The 18,889-nt window shown below is 39.2% G+C and overlaps 1 protein-coding gene across 1 annotated transcript; it reads left to right on the top strand.

The window, feature by feature from the left end:
• Positions 1 to 17,612: 17,612 nt before the first annotated feature.
• LOC134679963 (uncharacterized) lies at positions 17,613 to 18,627 on the top strand. Its single transcript, XM_063538915.1, has one exon. The coding sequence runs from the start codon at positions 17,631 to 17,633 to the stop codon at positions 18,582 to 18,584; it is 954 nt and encodes a 317-aa protein (XP_063394985.1). The 5' UTR covers positions 17,613 to 17,630; the 3' UTR covers positions 18,585 to 18,627.
• The last annotated feature ends 262 nt before the right edge of the window (positions 18,628 to 18,889 follow it).

The raw sequence follows: 18,889 nt of genomic DNA, 5'->3' as shown, positions 1-18,889 counted from the left end.
GACAGTTTTGGAATCCGACATGTCTGCCGTGCACTTTGACATAAAAGTCGTCATGGATGTCGTTTTATAGGTTTCAGGGAGTGCCGGTTTCGAAAATGATGACAAATTTGTAATCCGACATGCCTGCCGTGCACTTTGACATAAAAGTCGTCATGGGTATCGTTTTATAGGTTTCAGGGAGTGCAGAATTCGAAAATGATGACAGATTTGGAATCCGACATGTCTGCCGTGCACTTTGACATAAAAGTCGTCATGGGTGTCGTTTTATAGGTTTCAGGGAGTGCCGGTTTCGAAAATGATGACAGTTTTGGAATCCGACATGTCTGCCGTGCACTTTGACATAAAAGTCGTCATGGGTGTCGTTTTATAGGTTTCAGGGGTGCCGGTGTCGAAAATGATGTCAGTTTTGGAATCCGACATGTCTGCCATGCACTTTGACATAAAAGTCGTCATGGGTGTCGTTTTATAGGTTTCTGGGAGTGCTGGTTTCGAAAATGATAACAGTTTTGGAATCCGACATGTCTGCCATGCACTTTGACATAAAATTCGTAATGGGTGTCGTTTTATAGGTTTCAGGGAGTGCAGAATTCGAAAATGATGACAGTTTTAGAATTTTACATGTCTGCCATGCACTTTGACATAAAAGTTGTTATGGGTATCCGTTTATAAGTCAACTGCATTACTTTTATGTCGAAGTGCACGGCAGACATGTCGGATTCCAAAACTGTCATCATTTTCGAAACCGGCACTCCCTGAAACCTATAAAACGACACCCATGACGACTTTTATGTCAAAGTGCACGGCAGACATGTCGGATTCCAAAACTGTCATCATTTTCAAAACCGGCGCTCCCTGAAACCTATAAAACGACACCCATGACGACTTTTATGTCAAAGTGCACGGCAGACATGTCGGATTCCAAAACTGTCATCATTTTCGAATTCTGCACTCCCTGAAACCTATATAACGGCACCCATGACGACTTTTATGTCAAAGTGCACGGCAGACATGTCGGATTCCAAAACTGTCATCATTTCCGAAACCGGCACTCCCTGAAGCCTATAAAACGACACCCATGACGACTTTTATGTCAAAGTGCACGGCAGACATGTCGAATTCCAAAACTGTCATCATTTTCGAATTCTGCACTCCCTAAAACCTATAAAACGACACCCATGACGACTTTTATGTCAAATTGCACGGCAGACATGTCGGATTCCAAAACTGTCATCATTTTCGAATTCTGCACTCCCTGAAACCTATAAAACGACACCCATGACGACTTTTATGTCAAAGTGCACGGCAGACATGTCGGATTCCAAAACTGTCATCATTTTCGAAACCGGCACTCCCTGAAACCTATAAAACGACACCCATGACGACTTTTATGTCAAAGTGCATGGCAGACATGTCGGATTCCAAAACTGTCATCATTTTCGAAACCGGCACTCCCTGAAACCTATAAAACGACACCCATGACGACTTTTATGTCAAAGTGCACGGCAGACATGTCGGATTCCAAAACTGTCATCATTTTCGAAACCGGCACTCCCTGAAACCTATAAAACGACACCCATGACGACTTTTATGTCAAAGTGCACGGCAGACATGTCGGATTCCAAAACTGTCATCATTTTCGAAACCGGCACTCCCTGAAACCTATAAAACGACACCCATGACGACTTTTATGTCAAAGTGCACGGCAGACATGTCGGATTCCAAAACTGTCATCATTTCCGAAATCTGCTCCCCCGAAAACATATATGATACAGTTTCACACAAAAAGTGTATTTATGGCTGGGAGAAGAACAATCAAAGGTATATTGACACCGAGTAATGTAATTTAGTCTGAACAATATTACGTAATCAGATTACTGGAGTAATTGATTACGAAGGAATCACGATTACACTTGTACTTAGATATATTCAATTCCAAAGGAATCAATTACGCAAGTAATCAGCGGATTTGATTCCAGTAATTTCGATTACCAAAGGAATCGATTACTAAGGAATCATGATTACTGTAATGTAATGTGTAATTTAATTCCAAAAGGAATTGATTACGCCCAACTCTGCCTCGGAGTAATTAAATAACAGCTAAAGTTACCAATCATACCTACCTAAAGAAAAGTAAGTATATGTAATACGTCTATGTTAAAAGCAAGTATGGTATGTGCCACCAAAATGCAACAGCAGTCATTTTAATTCGATAAGATTATTTATATGCCTCAATGTTGGTAACAAGTACGTTCTTATTTATCAAAGTATGGGGTGTCGATGGGCCAAAGAATATAATACTCACTAGGAGAAGAACGATAACTCCATACAAAAAAATGTCCCCAAACGTTTACACGTTTATACTAGTAGCGCCGCGTTGTGTACCAAGAACTAAAGTTGACAACCGGTTTAGCCTGGCGGGTATTGGTAGGTAGTAATTCTGTTGATAAACATATTTTTTATCTTCATATCACGAAATATATAAAAGATGCAAATATTACCCCTTGTTTGTGGTATTATCATTTGATTTAAATAAAAGGCATATTTATGTTTATAACATTGTATAATTTTATTTATTAAAAATATGTTTTACATATAGAAATATACACTAAAAATTAAACCCTGACAACTTAATAAAAAAATTGACATTAATAAAGCGCATTCACAAAGTTTCCAGTGTAATACAAATAACATTAGGCATGCCTACCTATTACACTTTACACACAGATACACTACACTTTACACACGGCATTTTACACAGATTTCCAACTTGTATTCATACATTTCTTCACGGTTAATTAATACGCTTTCTAGATGCATTATGACTCGGTTCCTTCTGAACCCACTAAAACTGTGAATTTCACTCTGGCTGCTTCAACAGCCGTTGCTCCGCATTTAGCACATTTTCTATGTGCATTGCTGTAATCCATGTAGGTACAGACTTGCAGTCTTAAGTGGTAGTACCGCTACGTTGTATTTATTATTTAAAGATTTAATAAATAAAATTTTCGTTATGAACTTTAACCACAGCAGTTGGACAGAGTCATTGACAAATATATTTTTTATTATGGTGGGTAGGCGTACCTACCCTCCATATATTTTATGGGCGTTGATAAAGACAGTTGGAAGCAAATATTGAATTTTAAAACTGAATCGCGTATAATTAAGTTTTACGCGTTTTAAGTCCCGTTTTATGATTAATAATGTATAAAATTCGTGATAATTTAAATCAGAGTTGGGAGCAATGTTCATGTAGAAAAATGTTTTTATTTTTATTGCTCGCAACTTTTTCTTGGAGGCCAACGCACACATAGAAGCTTCAGGCGCACACATGCGCAATTGTTTGGGGACATAACTTTCTTAGGAAGTGAACAGGCCTTGCGATGGGCTGACAACATCATCTGGATCTGGAATAGCCTTGCGAATGTTGCGGTGAGGTGAGGAAGTAAGTTAGTACTTTAAGTGATAATACATGCAAAAGATGACTCATACACGTGAAAAAGATTTGTGTCGAAACACGAAGAGACACAAACCCATTTACCTAAGTAAAAATTAACACATCCTCATTATTACGCACACAATCATATGACACATGGATATGTCAGACCAAGATAAGTCTGCAACGATATTGATAGCACAAGCAGTGCAAATGTTATCTTAAACATCAAACTTCTATGAAATTTTGATATAAGTACCTATGATATAAATAACACTTGCACTGCGTGTGCTATCAATATAGTTGCAGACTTACCGTGGTCTAATTCTAGTAATTTGTGGTGATATCGTGCAGTCAGACTCTACTAAACGCGGTTTACACCTTTACGATTAAGGATTCTGTAAGATATTGGTAATCAAATCATAATCATAATAATTATTTATTGATAATATAAAATTACATGTCAATAATAGGTTACAGTGTGTAACTACATAAAATTAAATTTCAACACACTTGAAAATTTTAAACCATAGGTTTAACCTTAAATAATTAATTAATTAAAAGCACCTTGTGTTCGTAAAACATCTGCTCGAAGCCATTTTTTAAGTTTTGATTTAAAAAGTGAAGCACTCTGTGCTGTTTTGATTTCGCTGAAATTATTCGAATTTAGAGTACAAAACTATACAAAACTACCAGCGCTATGACCATCATTTTTCTTTCCTTCATTACGTGCTTAGACCCCTGACGAACCGCCATACTGGTACAAATGATCCAGTAAAATGTGTCACTATCTCCCGGTCTAGTATGTTGTAATCCTACCCGCCAATAAAAAAATAAAAAATCATTATTTTTTTCTTTACAGTACAAACGGCATTTCTTGTATTTGGATTTAGTGATTGCAGAGTATTACCATATAAAATTAAATTACATTAGTATAAGCATTAAATATTAGTATTGTTTAAACAAAAACATTATTTTTGAACAAACGCGAGAACCTCAAAAAATGGTCTCACTAGACGAAAACATATGCATCGGGGCTCGTATTAGTAACTGGCCACGCCAAACCAAAAATGAATTCTATTCACCTATAAATAGAATTCATTTTCGTATAAGGTGGCCAGTTATTGAAACCTTATACCTACTAAAATGAATTCTGTATAGAGGTGAATAGAATTCATTTTTAGTTTAGGGCGGCCAGTTACTGGCGAATTACCTATTCGATATCGAGTTCCGTAAACGTAAGCCGGGTAAGTAAAAAAGTTCAATCGCAATAGGGTAATTCGTCAGTGGCCATCCCAAACAAAAAATGAATTATATTCACCTATAAATAGAATTAATTTTAGTATAAGGTGGCCAGTTAAGTATTGAAGTTATTGAAACCTTATACTAAAATGAATTCTGTTTATAGGTGAATAGGATTCATTATTAGTTTAGGGCGGCCAGTTATTAAAAGTGGCCAGTTACTGGCGAATTACCCTACTTAGTAGTAGCAGTAACAAAAAGTGACAATGCAAATTGCAATCAGTGAGGTGCGCGCTAGCGCGAGTACGGGCGCACCGCGCGCGTCTGTGTGCGTGCATTACACACACAAATACAGTCTCTCACGCCGCGGTTACGCCCCGTCAGAGCGACGGGTATATTCAGCTTGAAATCTCAAAATTGACTTTTAGCTCAGCTCCCGTTTCGTCTTAACATTTAAGATTCTACTTTAGAATCCATCGCTTCATTCAGGATTCAATGTACGCCCTTGACGGAAATACGAGTATGTACCTATATCATTTTGATTCCTTGTAACACAAACTACTATTGTACAGACGGGCCTTACGCACTAGGTACTAAGTGGGCCAGAAAATTGGTGTGCAAATTGGATTTTGAGCACATTTCAGTGGTGTGCATGTTCGCTCGGGGATGAACAAGTATCATTACTTTTGAGTCTTTTGACACCTTTGTAACACACTGGAGAGTTCTTTTCTTACCAACATGTACTTGCGCATTAAAAACATAAGGGGAAATAATTAATAAATACCTACATACCTACCCATACAAAAGAGACCGATTATTAATGCAAACTTTTCTGTACCTATTTAATAATGTCCAAAATTAAATCAAGTAAATTTAATTTTTGAAATTACAAAGACACCTACGCTACGCATACTTACCAACGCTTCCCTATTAGGCAGTTACCCGTTAATGCTTTATTCTGTGGTTGTTTGAAAGACTCAAAGGGTAGTTGGAAAGTCAACAGAGACTTTATTAATTGAAGTGCAAGTTACCTATTTATCTTCAGCGGAAATGAACAGTATCCATGAAACATTAATTTACCCCTGTAAGTCTGCGCTGAGTACATAAACTGCGTAATTTTCAATATGGCCTGCAGTTTGTTGTTTTATATTCCATTCCTTAAGGCACTTTCATAATTTATTAATTTTCATAGCAATTTGGCTCACTGCATTTAAGGAAGGGGGTTAACTTTTATTCCCTTAAGGGGTATTTGCAATTCAAGAGGGGAATCTCAATTATTACGTCGTATTTAAAATTTTAACATACAATGATTAACGCGGTTCCTTTGTTTAATTGGTGATGCAAATATTGCAAGTATAGGTACCTAATATCTATTTCTATCCAAGGCAAATTATCGAAAGGATTTCAGAATATGGTTTGTCATATTTTCAAACCCTTGTAAATTTAGTCAGCCACTAACCCATAAATGGTTCTATAGTGGTGCTATAGGTCGTCGCCTTTTTTTTAAACACATTTTCTCAAACATGCAATGAAATATTGATGTTATGTTCCTTATAATAGGCTGCGAAGTATGACGTTTCAGGTGCGGCTAGAACAAAAGGTAGTTAATGGAATTTCATACAAATCTTGCAGGCCTAGGCCGGCAAAGTCCTCTTTTTTAATTTTCATTTCACAGATATTTGTGACACAGCATCTTGGCATTCATCCATTAAAAAAAAAACTAGAGGCAGTATTTGCTTTATGGTTCGTAATGACACTCTGCCACTACGCCTATAAAAAAAAACAAAAAACAATGTTTGCTATAATTTGCAGTTTTATTTGTATAAAATCAACATGAACTTAATAAATAATACATTATTAACCAAATTCTATAATTTTAAATTATAAATTTAACTACACGAATAAAAACATTTAAAATATTTCATCTAAACGTTAGCGGTAAAAAGGTCTACTCAAACACGCGTAGTTATTTTTTTTAAATTGTTATGGAGATAAAGTTGAAAAATTTTCATTCTGTTTTATTAGATTTATGGTGCGTTGTTGATTTTTTTACTTTAATATGAGTTCCGACGAAATAATGAAATTAATATTAATTGTAATCGTAGGTGTTGGAATTCGTAGCGTAAGCAGAATTGATTTTAAATAACTTGCTGCCTCTGCCGCCAAGTCAAAGACGAAGTCAGCCCATCGACACCCCATACTTTGATAAATTATGAAAGCCCTTGTTACCAACATTGAGGCATAGAAATAATCTTATCGAATTAAAATGACTGCTGTTGCATTTTGGTGGCACATACCATACTTGTTTTTAACATAGACGTATTATACTTACTTTTCTTTAGGTTGGTATGATTGGTAGTAAAACGTCAAACGTCATTTGAATTGTCGTGAACGTGGAAATACGTGGTTATTTTTTATTGTAATTGGTAAAATAACTTTAGCTGTTATTTAAATGGGGGCCAAATCTTTAAGGAAATGTGAAGTTTGTAGTGGGTGTGTAAGAAGACTAACTACTGACGCATTTTTGGCCATATTTCCAACTTGATCCGAACAGGTCGGTAAACTGATGTTTGTATGCAATATTTTCATTTTTTACTTTGAGTCGTTAACAGTTACTAATTTAATTAGTTTTAGTCGTGTACAATCCATGATTAAAACGAAAATATTTTGTGAATAAAGTATTTTTAAGTAAAAAACTAAGTAACCTATGACACGAATAGTGTACGACCAATTTTATCGATAATCTCTTTATTTCAGATGTCGATTATGGGCAAAGCTGAGGAAAAGGAAATGAGGATTTGGCGTATTTATTTACCTATTCAAAAGCTGAATGGAAACAAGTTCATTTGTGGAAATCATTCTCCATCCAGTGCCTTCAATGAAAAGGGACCAGATTAAAAAAGAATGCGCGCGAATTCAGCATATTGTAATATGCCTACTTGAATAATAAACTATGTTATTTTTATCATGTAAAATAAAATTGTTTATATATATATAATGTTCTTTTATTTTATTAATAGGTAGTACAGTAGGTAAATACAGCAGCACGTATCGCACATTTATCGATATCGATAAACAGTAGGTACTGGAAGTGTCGAGCCCTAGCGTTGTTTTTTTTGTGTTGGTAGTATTGTGTGGTTTTTCTTTTTTTAACAATTATGGCCTGGATGCGAGATCTTTAAGCCTGTATTTGGTGTGTTGGGATATGTACGTTCATAATTCGGTTCGAGGATTGTTCGAGAGTGCCGACTCTTAAAACGTAGTGATTATATGCTCTTTGGACGAAGTATGTATATGGTTGCTTATGGCAATTTTATTATTTGAGAAACTAAGAAAAATGGCTTACAGTTTATTAAAAACAGTTTTGTGGAATATTTTAAATGAATGTAACTACAAATTCGTCAACACTGTGGATATTATACTTATTTACTCCATGCATAAAGCAACGATGTATGTGAAACATGATATCAACATGAAAGACTATGTAAACTTATGTGACGAAAAAGACAGTCAGACGGATACAAGGCGAAAAAATCAAAGATACATGAAAATATACGGGTAGTAAAAATACACGACTCGTGTAAAACATACCCGTGATAATGATATAGGTACGTGTTGGTTATATTTTGGGTGTAGTTTAAATTTAGTTTTTTCTATAAATAAAACTTGGGTTTCGTGGATTTTTTATTTTATTTATTTCATTGCATGTTTGAGAAAAGCACTATACATACCTCGGCGGGAAATGGGGTTGCCCGCGCTCAGACCTATCCGGCCTCGCTTCGCTCGGCCGTCTATATGTCTTCGGCCGGCAACCCCTTTCGTCCCGGCCTCTGTAGTAATGTACTATTACTAAACTAAAACCGTTTTTTTAACCTTACTAAATATAAACTCCACGTAGGTAAGTAGGTATATTCCTACCGTAAGTTACTGAAAGCATCCATTACCAAAACTAGTGTAACATCGATTTCTGCCAGATTTATTCTGCCGCTTGAGTAATGTTATCGACACAACGACGGATGACCTGCCCTCGGGGACCGTATTGCGCTCATATTTCCATCGTCTCCCGTAATCGCTACAAACCAAACCAGTATTCCTTTGACCTTGCACTTTGTAACAACATTATGTAGTATAAGATCATTCTTGCACCGGTCAACTTGAAGCGATTTACTCAGGAAGCGATGAAAGCAATAGTCCCTCTCGGCCTCGACAAAATGGCAGAGTTTAGTTGTAACAATACGTCGGTTTAGACTTTTTATCGCGGAAGGCAGTGTAATGTCCACACGCATTACCGTCAATGCGAATTTATTCACCAATCCTGACCTACTTTTATCTAAACAACCATTCACCTTTTTATAAGGACTTGGATTTTTCGGGGTACTTGTATTTATCATTAGGTATGTTTAGAATTTGTATAAAAAGAGATGTTTTATATTTTCAATTTTTTTTGACAAAAATCTTTCAGTGATAAAGTGCCTATTTGTGGACGGCATATATATGACATTGATTAAGGCAGTCTTTAGATTAATTAGATAAAAAATCGGACAAGTGCAAGTTGTCCCAAGGGTTCCGTACATAAAGTACCTATACATATATCACATAGCGTTTCATTACAAAGTGTTTCACGCAGTTCATGCTTGACTCTCTTATATGTTTTCCTGTAATCTGTTATTGTTAAACTATGTAATATCGAATTTGGTCTCTCGCGTAAACTTTTACGGATTTAAAATTCAAATTCAAATTGGTAAGGGGTCATCCATTAATTACGTCACACGAATTTCTAGGTTTTTTGACCCCTCCCCCCCTCCTTGTCACACTTGGTCACATTTGGCAAACCCCTCCCCCCTAGTGTGACGTCACATTTTTTCTACGAAATCGCCAAATCGAATTAAGTAAGTACCTAAGTGTTTCGGCTCCTACCACCGAAGGGGAAGCGGGGACCGTACACCGCTAAACCTGTTGACCACTGCCGCGCCCCCGCCGCCTCTACTTACATGCCTAGCCAACCATTAGGCTCTGAGATACACGCTCATGTGCGCGTCATACACCAAATATTTTTTATATACATACACTTAATCTTAAGTACCTTTGTGGAACCTGAATTAGAAGCTTTTTTAAGTATCTGCGATTTTTATTTAATACTCAAGACTCCAAGCTTGAACATGGTGACCCATCGACGTGATTAATACGCAACGATTGCTTCTGCCCGAGTCGAACGGAATTTCTACGTGTGAAGAGAGCAAAGGTCACGACAGCTACAACGTGGCAGAAATTGGACATCCCGGCGTCAACGCAGTATTCTGGACTTACGACGCCTATTGGACTGTACCTATCCACGACGCCAGTTGAACTGTACAAATATATTCGGAGATTTACGACGCCATTTTGGACGCTGCAGACACCCTTACTTCAAGCCCGCCGGTCAGAACTACGCCGCAGCCAAGGTTTAGCAAGGGAAGTGCACCATTCCTTCTTATTTCCTATTTTTCTGCCCGTACTTTCCTCCACCTTCTTGACTTTGAGCTTTGCCATCTTCACCCTTTGCCGTGCTTGAGTTTAATTGTATGCCATTTTATTGCACTAGTGACGCAAGCATTTTCTTACTTAGCACGTATCCTCATTTAATAGCTAGTGTCAGTGAAATAATCTGATCGCTGCTTTATAGCCAAATTTAAAACTTATAGCCTTTTACGCAATTTAAATAGGCATTTTAAAACTATTTAAGAACAGAAACGCTTATTTGAGTGACATTCTTATTAGTTAATTTCTTCACCTTAATTTCAATCATTCCGTTATTTCATAAAGCATACTCCTACTTTGTGCTATATAGAATACTGTCTAGCGGTTTTACTAATTACGCACAGTTAAACCTCAACGCAAAAAATTCAATTGCATTCCATAGTAACACAAGTGTTCACCGTGTTACAGATAAGAACCGGTCGCATCGCGCCCGGCAACAGCTACTCAGCTGCAGCTGCGTTGCGTTTTCTGCTGACTCCTGCATTCCGCACAGCACTGTTGCCGACCAAGCCAACCACTGTGACTGCGAACATAGGCCGGAAAATTTACGTATTTATTCCAATATTTTTGATTTTTGATTTCTCATTTCCTCATTCGCTGTTTTTAATTGAAATCAGATCTTTATCATAAAATGGCTACGTTGATTCCCACTAGAACGTCCATTAAGGGACGTATTACTAAATTTAAAAATTACATTGCAGAATTGAATGCTCAGGATAATATTTCCTCAAAGGATGTAGACGAACTTTCGTTGAAGTTGGATCGTTTTCGTAGTATGTTCACACAATTCGACCAGATCCAAACTCAAATAGAAATTGCGACTACATCAGATATGCAGACCGAAATTGACATAAGAGAAGAGATGGAAAATGATTTTATTTCTCTTATTGCAACTGCTCAGAAAATTATTGATAAGATAGCCGAAAGATCTGATTTCGCCAGCGTAAAGTCTGAAGTTCAAAGCAACTGTGGTCATGACAATACATGCAACGGTTTAAATTTTCGTTTGCCTGTGATTAAAATCGCTAGTTTCGATGGTTCGTATTTTAAGTGGCTCGAATTCAGAGACACATTTGATTCACTCATTCACAGTTCCGACAACATCAAGCCGATTCACAAATTTCACTATTTAAACTCTTATTTGGACGGTGAAGCGGCTCAGGTGATTAGCAACTTAGAAGTGTCGGACAGTAATTACGCTGAGGCCTGGCGTCTTCTCTGCGAGAGATATGACAATAAAAAACAGCTGATTAGCAACCATTTAAACTCTTTGTTTAACTTGCAACAGATTGGTCGCGAATCGGCAAAGTCCCTGCGTTATTTAGTGGATCATGTGTCCAAAAACCTACGGGCTTTAAATACGTTGGGCCAGCCCACTGATAAGTGGGACACGCTTCTTATACATATGGTCGCGAGTAAACTTGATAGTAATACGAGTTTAAAATGGGAGGAATATAAAAGTAATTCATTTTCAAATGACGATATGCCGTCATTGGCCGATTTTAATCGCTTTTTAAAGGGACGTGCTGACGTTTTGGAATCGGTTCAGCGTAATAAATCTGATAAGCCCATCACTAATAATAATAATAAACGCGAACCGGCTGCCTCGCCTCATAATAAACGCGAGAAGTCTAGCACCAAATGTTTTGCGGTTTCAGCCACTCCTGCTGCTTCGGCCTCGGCCTCTCCTCCTGCCTGTGTGTTCTGCAGCGGCGAGCACCGGATTTACGATTGCTCGTCATTCCTGTCCCTGCCAGTTGAAGACCGGATCTCCGGAGCGTCAAGGTTACGCCTTTGTCTCAACTGTTTGCGGAAGGGGCACACTTCTCATCGCTGCAGAGTAGCTCCGTGTCACACTTGTAAGAAGCGCCATAATACTTTGTTGCATAGGGAGACTCCTCAGGTTGCCGCTGCGCCCGTAGATGCGCCTCCGCCGCGTTCGGAGCCCGAGCTCGGGCTGTCGTCGAATATGACCGTGTCGCGCTCTGATCAAATACTTTTACCTACCGCGTATATTGACATATATAGCCCGGCTATTAATGATTATGTAACAGCGCGCGCGTTTTTAGATTGCGGAAGTATGACTTCTGTTGTGACAACCAATTATAAACAGAAATTGCAACTCGCACCGCTGCCCAGTAATACAAAGCTTTTCGGATTATCTGACGTTCCTATATCCAGTAATCCCGAGCGTTGTTTTGTGCAAATTCGGTCTAAACATGATAAAAATGCTAAATTCGATATCGCATGTTTAGCACTGCCTGTGATTAATAGCACTTTGCCACTAAAGCATATCGATGTGTCGGGCATCAAGTGGCCATGTAATAAAAAACTCGCCGATCCTAATTTTAATCAGCCCGGACCTGTAGATATTTTACTTGGCGGTGACGTTTTCTGGACTTTGGTTGGAGGCGAGCAAATTGATTTAGGGCACGATACACTTGTCTTGCGCAAATCCAAACTAGGTTGGTTAGTGGTCAGTAAATACAATGCATTTTCAATGTCTAACGAAAAGTCGTTCAATTCGTTTTTACAATGCAATCACTTGTACACAAGTGATAATCTCGACGACTCGCTTACTAAATTCTGGCAGCTGGAGCAAGTGCCCCAACCTAGTCAACCGTTTACCGATTTGGAGGCGGAATGTGAGCAACATTTTGTCACTCACACTTATCGTGACGATAACGGTAGGTTTCACGTGCGTCTGCCATTAAGGTGGTTCGCTTTTCATACAAAATTCAATCAAAGCTCATTAAGTAACTACACACTATTAGTACACAAATATTTCCGCATTTATCTTCTTTCGAATATTCGTTTGCGCGAAATTAACAGGAAAACAATGTTTCATACAGAAATCATGCAAAAATCATAGTTTAATTTTCATCAATTTTACGTATGTGTGTGTCACAAATGTCGTGTACAGATACATTTGCGACGTTGCCATACCATTTCCGACGTTGCCGGGCTGACCACGGCTCGAATTTGGAGTGCCGTCATGTTTAGTGCAATTTTGTTGACACTGATATTTGACAGGTAGTTAATTGACCTAAGCGAGAAGTTCGTCAGCTTAGCTAAGAACTATCATGGCGTGTTATGCAAACAGTCGCTTTTTTGCTTGCAAACGGAAGATTCCCGGTTCGATCCCCAGTCATTGTATGCTGGAACATAACTTTTTGTATTTTTGTTACACCTAAATTTCGTATTGTTTTTTTTTATTTTTATTTAATTTTTCTTATTATCATAAATCGATTATTAAGTATGGGCTACACTTATTCTTTTATTTTTACAAAGATAATTAGAAATTATACTCTTCCTAATCTCTCTGATTTTTACAATCAGGACATCCTCACTGCAATAAAAACCGGGCAAGTGCGAGTCGGACTCGCGCACGAAGGGTTCCGTGCCATAATGCAAAAAAAAACAAACAAAAAAAAGCAAAAAAAAACGGTCACCCATCCAAGTACTGACCACTCCCGACGTTGCTTAACTTTGGTCAAAAATCACGTTTGTTGTATGGGAGCCCCATTCAAATCTTTATTTTATTCTGTTTTTAGTATTTGTTGTTATAGCGGCAACAGAAATACATCATCTGTGAAAATTTCAACTGTCTAGCTATTACGGTTCGTGAGATACAGCCTGGTGACAGACGGACGGACGGACGGACGGACAGCGAAGTCTTAGTAATAGGGTCCCGTTTTACCCTTTGGGTACGGAACCCTAAAAAGAAGTGTATAAAATTTCCTGTGGTTAAAAATAATGGATTTTGTCTATGAATGAAAAACACAATTATTACTATAGTTTGTTTTTTTAGCATTAGAAATAAGGTAAACAATCTTGACGTGTCTTTTAATTGAAAAACACATTTTAAAAATAAGTTACGGCAAATATCTAACAATTATAAATCTAATACGATCATTTATATTCTTCTGCTTTCATAAGTAATCGTTTTTACCCTATTACTAAGACTTCGCTGTCCGTCCGTCCGTCCGTCCGTCTGTCACCAGGCTGTATCTCACGAACCGTGATAGCTAGACAGTTGAAATTTTCACAGATGATGTATTTCTGTTGCCGTTATAACAACAAATACTAAAAACAGAATAAAATAAAGATTTAAATGGGGCTCCCATACGACAAACGTGATTTTTGACCAAAGTTAAGCAACGTCGGGAGGGGTCAGTACTTGGATGGGTGACCGTTTTCATTTTGCTTTTTTTTTGCATTATGGTACGGAACCCTTCGTGCGCGAGTCCGACTCGCACTTGCCCGGTTTTTGATTTTTAAAAAACCTGATAACACTGAGTATGTGGGGGAAGCGCTGCTGGCCTAGCGGAAAGCAATTCGGAGGTCGCGGGTTCTAACCCCGGCTCGTACCAATGATTTTTCGAACTTTTGTACGAAATAGCATTTGATACCTACCTATTTATACACCGATACCTATTTTTCGGTGAAAGAAAACAATGTGAGGAAACCGGACTAATCCAAATAAGTTTACTCTCTGGGTTGGAAGGTCAGGGCAGTCGCTTTCGTAAAAACTAGTGCGCATGCCAATTCTGGGATTAGTTGCCAAGCGGAGATTGAATATCTGGGAGACCGACCAAAGCTTACAAAACATAAAAACTCAAAAATGCGCGTTTTCTCATAGACCTAGCTAAGAGATCAAACCCCTTATAGCAAATTTCATCGAAATCGTTAGAGCCGTTTCTGATACCATCCAAATATATAAATAAATAATTATATATCTAATAATTGCTCGTTTAAAGGTAAGATAACACAAAGGAGAAACAAAAAGAAATTACCTACTCGCACCAGTCTTGAACCCCAATCCTCTTCCACGTATTTCCACGAACATACCGTTACGCTATTGCAACATACTTACGTTGTGTGAAATTGTCTACTACAAGGATCACGGAAACACTGTTTGCATGTGTGAGTAATAGTAGGAAAAAGCGTGACAGCAACACTCCGTCAAATTAAAAAGGTGGTTTTTGCACAATGAAGTATTCAATGTTTATTTTAATAGTTCAATATTTACTTAAAGAGTGCGCGAAACATACTTTTAAGTATACAAATACCAAGACCATTTCACAAAAAAATAAAATCTGAAATTTTGCAAAAGTGGTGCCATCTAGCGAGAGTTAAGTTTTGAGTAACCTAGGCGAACCACCTTAATTACGGAACCCGATTGTTTAGGGGACTCATATCGCTTTGCTAAAAAACGGTTCTTTGCATTAGAGAAACGATTTAAACGCAACCCTGAGTTGAAATCGGCTTACGAGCAATTCATAAATGAATATGCCGAGTTAGGCCATCTCTCTGTGTCCGATTCTGACATTCCGGATCCTTCCTTTTTTGTGTCACATCATTGTGTGCAAAAGCCCTCCAGCGAATCTACGAAGTTAAGGGTCGTATTCAATGGTAGTGCCCCCACCACGTCTGGCTATTCTATAAACGACCTGCAGATGGTTGGGCCAACGATTCAAGACTCGCTGTTTAATATCCTCCTGAGGTTTCGTACATACAAATATGTTTTAACTGGGGATGTCGCTAAGATGTATCGGCAGGTCCTGGTTCAGGAATGCGACCGCGATTTACAATTAATTCTTTGGCGCTCCAATGAGAACGAACCTTTAAAGACTTTAAGGCTTAACACGGTCACTTACGGATTTTCAAGTGCTAGTTTTTGAGCACACGCTGTTTGTGGCAGTTGGGCGAGGAATGTGCAGATGAAAAAATTAAAACTATCATCCAAAATGATTTTTTAGTGGATGATTTATTAACAGGGTCAGACACAGAGGAGGAATTACGTTCTATTAAAGAGTCGGTTGAGCGTGCGCTAGCAGCTGGTTGTTTTCCCCTGCGCAAATATCGCTCAAATTTACCGTCAATTTTGCATGACTCACAAAACGATAGTGTAGGTATAAACAAAGGTAGCTTGATCATTAGCTCGTCGTCGCACACGCTAGGAGTGGGCTGGGACTCTGAGGCAGATATCATTCATTTTCCTACTCAATATTCTGCCAAGGACGGCCACCCTACGAAACGTTCAATTTTATCGGATTCGTGTAAAATATTTGATCCCTTAGGCCTCCTGTGTTTGCTGACGATTATACCTAAAGTTTTAATTCAAAAATTATGGATTGAAAAAATCGACTGGGATATTCCCGTGCCGAGTTACATAAACGAGTCTTGGCAGGACTTTATAAACGGGTTAGCGTCTTTAACTTCGCTCCAAATACCTCGTCATGTTCTTTGCGACTCGCCGACGCATATCGAGATGCACGTATTTTGTGATGCAAGCTCAGTTGCATACGCGGCCTGTATTTATTTAAAGTCCACTAATGAGAAGGGCGATGTTGTAGTCAGGTTGCTGTGCGCCAAGGCCAAGGTCGCGCCGGTCCAGGCTACGACTATTCCTCGATTGGAATTATGTGCTTGCCTTCTAGGCGCGCAGCTCGCGTCAGCTGTTTCTAAAACGTTGCGCTGCCAGATTGCGCAGAAATTTTATTGGACTGACTCGTCAATTGTGATCGCATGGCTTAAAACTAATCAAACAAAATTAAAAACGTTTGTCGCCAATCGCGTGGCTCATATTTTAGAACTCACCGATGGCAGTGAGTATCGTCACGTTCCAACCGCTTTAAATCCGGCTGACTACCCATCTAGAGGAGTCGAAGCGCGTCGCTTATCTGATTTGCACATGTGGTGGAACGGGCCATCTTTCTTGCACGAGCCACAGAATAACTGGCCTCAGTTTTCCTCAAACTCGGAGCTCGATTTACCCGAGCTAAAGGTTAACGTCGCGATCACTAACGATTCCCAAAAAACTGACTTTATTGATTTCGATCGATACTCGAAACTCAAACTTTTACAACGTGCGGTAGCTTATATGCTTAGGTTTGCGCATAACTGCCGTGTTTCATCTAATAAAACTACCGGTGTGCTACAACCTGAGGAGCTCGAGGTTTCTTTTAAAAAATTAGTCGCTATGTCACAGCAGGCTAGTTTTCCTCACGAATTGAAATTGTTGCGTGACAAGCAACCTTTAGGCCCTAAAAACCCTATTTTATCGTTGAACCCATTTTACGATGATGACGACAAGCTTCTCAGAGTTGGTGGACGTCTGTCCTCGTCGTTTTATCCATTTGACAAACGCCACCCAATGCTCTTACATGCCAAACATAGTTTGACTAGATTGTTGTTTCAACAGGAACATATCCGTCTCCTGCATGCTCCTCCTCAGCTGCTTCTAGCCGCCATTCGCGAGTCTATATGGGCCGTATCGGGGCGCACACTTGCGCGCACCGTATCGCAACAATGCGTCACCTGTCGCCGCGCAGCTGGCAACACTTCTGCTCCTTTGATGGGCGCTCTGCCTTCTCAGCGCGTAACGCCTGATTTTCCCTTTATTAGTGTTGGCGTAGACTTCGCAGGTCCGTTTATGATTACGGACAGGCATGGCAGAGGTTGCAAAATAACAAAGTGCTATTTAGCTATATTTGTTTGTTTCCGGTACAAATGTTTGCATTTAGAGGCAGTAAGCACGCTGTCGACGGATTCTTTCATTCTTTCGCTGCGACGTTTTATCTCTCGCAGAGGGCGACCTCGCGAGATCTTCTGCGATAATGGACGTAATTTTTTAGGAGCGGCCAAGGAAATTAGCGATTACCTTACTTCAAACTCAGACACGGTTTGCAATTTTGCAGCAAATGAGGGAATACAATTTAAATTTCAACCGGCATATGCTCCTCACTTTGGTGGTTTGTGGGAAGCAGGAGTCAAATCGGCAAAATTTCACCTCAATCGTATATTAGGTAACGCTCATTTAACATATGAGGAATTGGCAACTCTCTTTAGTCAGGTGGAGTCCATCCTGAATAGTCGTCCCTTGTGTCCTTTGTCGTCCTCTCCAAACGATTTCCAACCCTTAACCCCAGGTCACTTCATCATCGGCCGCGCGCTCACTTCGTTGCCGTCGCCCCACCTCGCGGATATAAACCCAAACCGTTTAGATAGGTTTCAGAGGCTCGAGGCATTAAGACAGCACTTCTGGCGGCGCTGGCAAATGGAATACGTCTGCGAGCTCCAGCAACGGACGAAATGGCGTGTTCCAGGACGAGCTCTTCAACTGGGTGACCTGGTCCTAATCAAGGAAGAGAATACTCCTCCACTGCACTGGCGGCTTGGACGTGTCGCCAAATTGTTTCCTGGCGCTGACGGGATTTCGCGAGTAGCTGAAGTTGCTACTGTAACGGGCACCTATAAACGAGGTGTGAAGTACCTCTGCCCTCTGCTGGACGAGACCCATGAAGCCTTGAAGGCTGACGCCTCCAAGGGCCCCCAGGATGTTTCGGCTCCTACCACCGAAGGGGAAGCGGGGACCGTACACCGCTAAACCTGTTGACCACTGCCGCGCCCCCGCCGCCTCTACTTACATGCCTAGCCAACCATTAGGCTCTGAGATACACGCTCATGTGCGCGTCATACACCAAATATTTTTTATATACATACACTTAATCTTAAGTACCTTTGTGGAACCTGAATTAGAAGCTTTTTTAAGTATCTGCGATTTTTATTTAATACTCAAGACTCCAAGCTTGAACATATTATTAATATTTTATCAAAATATTTTTGACGATATAAATATTAGTATTTTTATAACCCAAAACTGCTTAGGAAAGAAAATTAAACGAATAAAAA

The sequence above is a fragment of the Cydia fagiglandana genome, chromosome 3, assembly GCF_963556715.1.
Source record: "Cydia fagiglandana chromosome 3, ilCydFagi1.1, whole genome shotgun sequence".
Taxonomy (NCBI): Eukaryota; Metazoa; Arthropoda; class Insecta; order Lepidoptera; family Tortricidae; genus Cydia; species Cydia fagiglandana.
The sequence above is the reverse complement of the archived record's forward strand: the minus strand, read 5'-3'. Positions and strand labels throughout refer to the sequence as shown.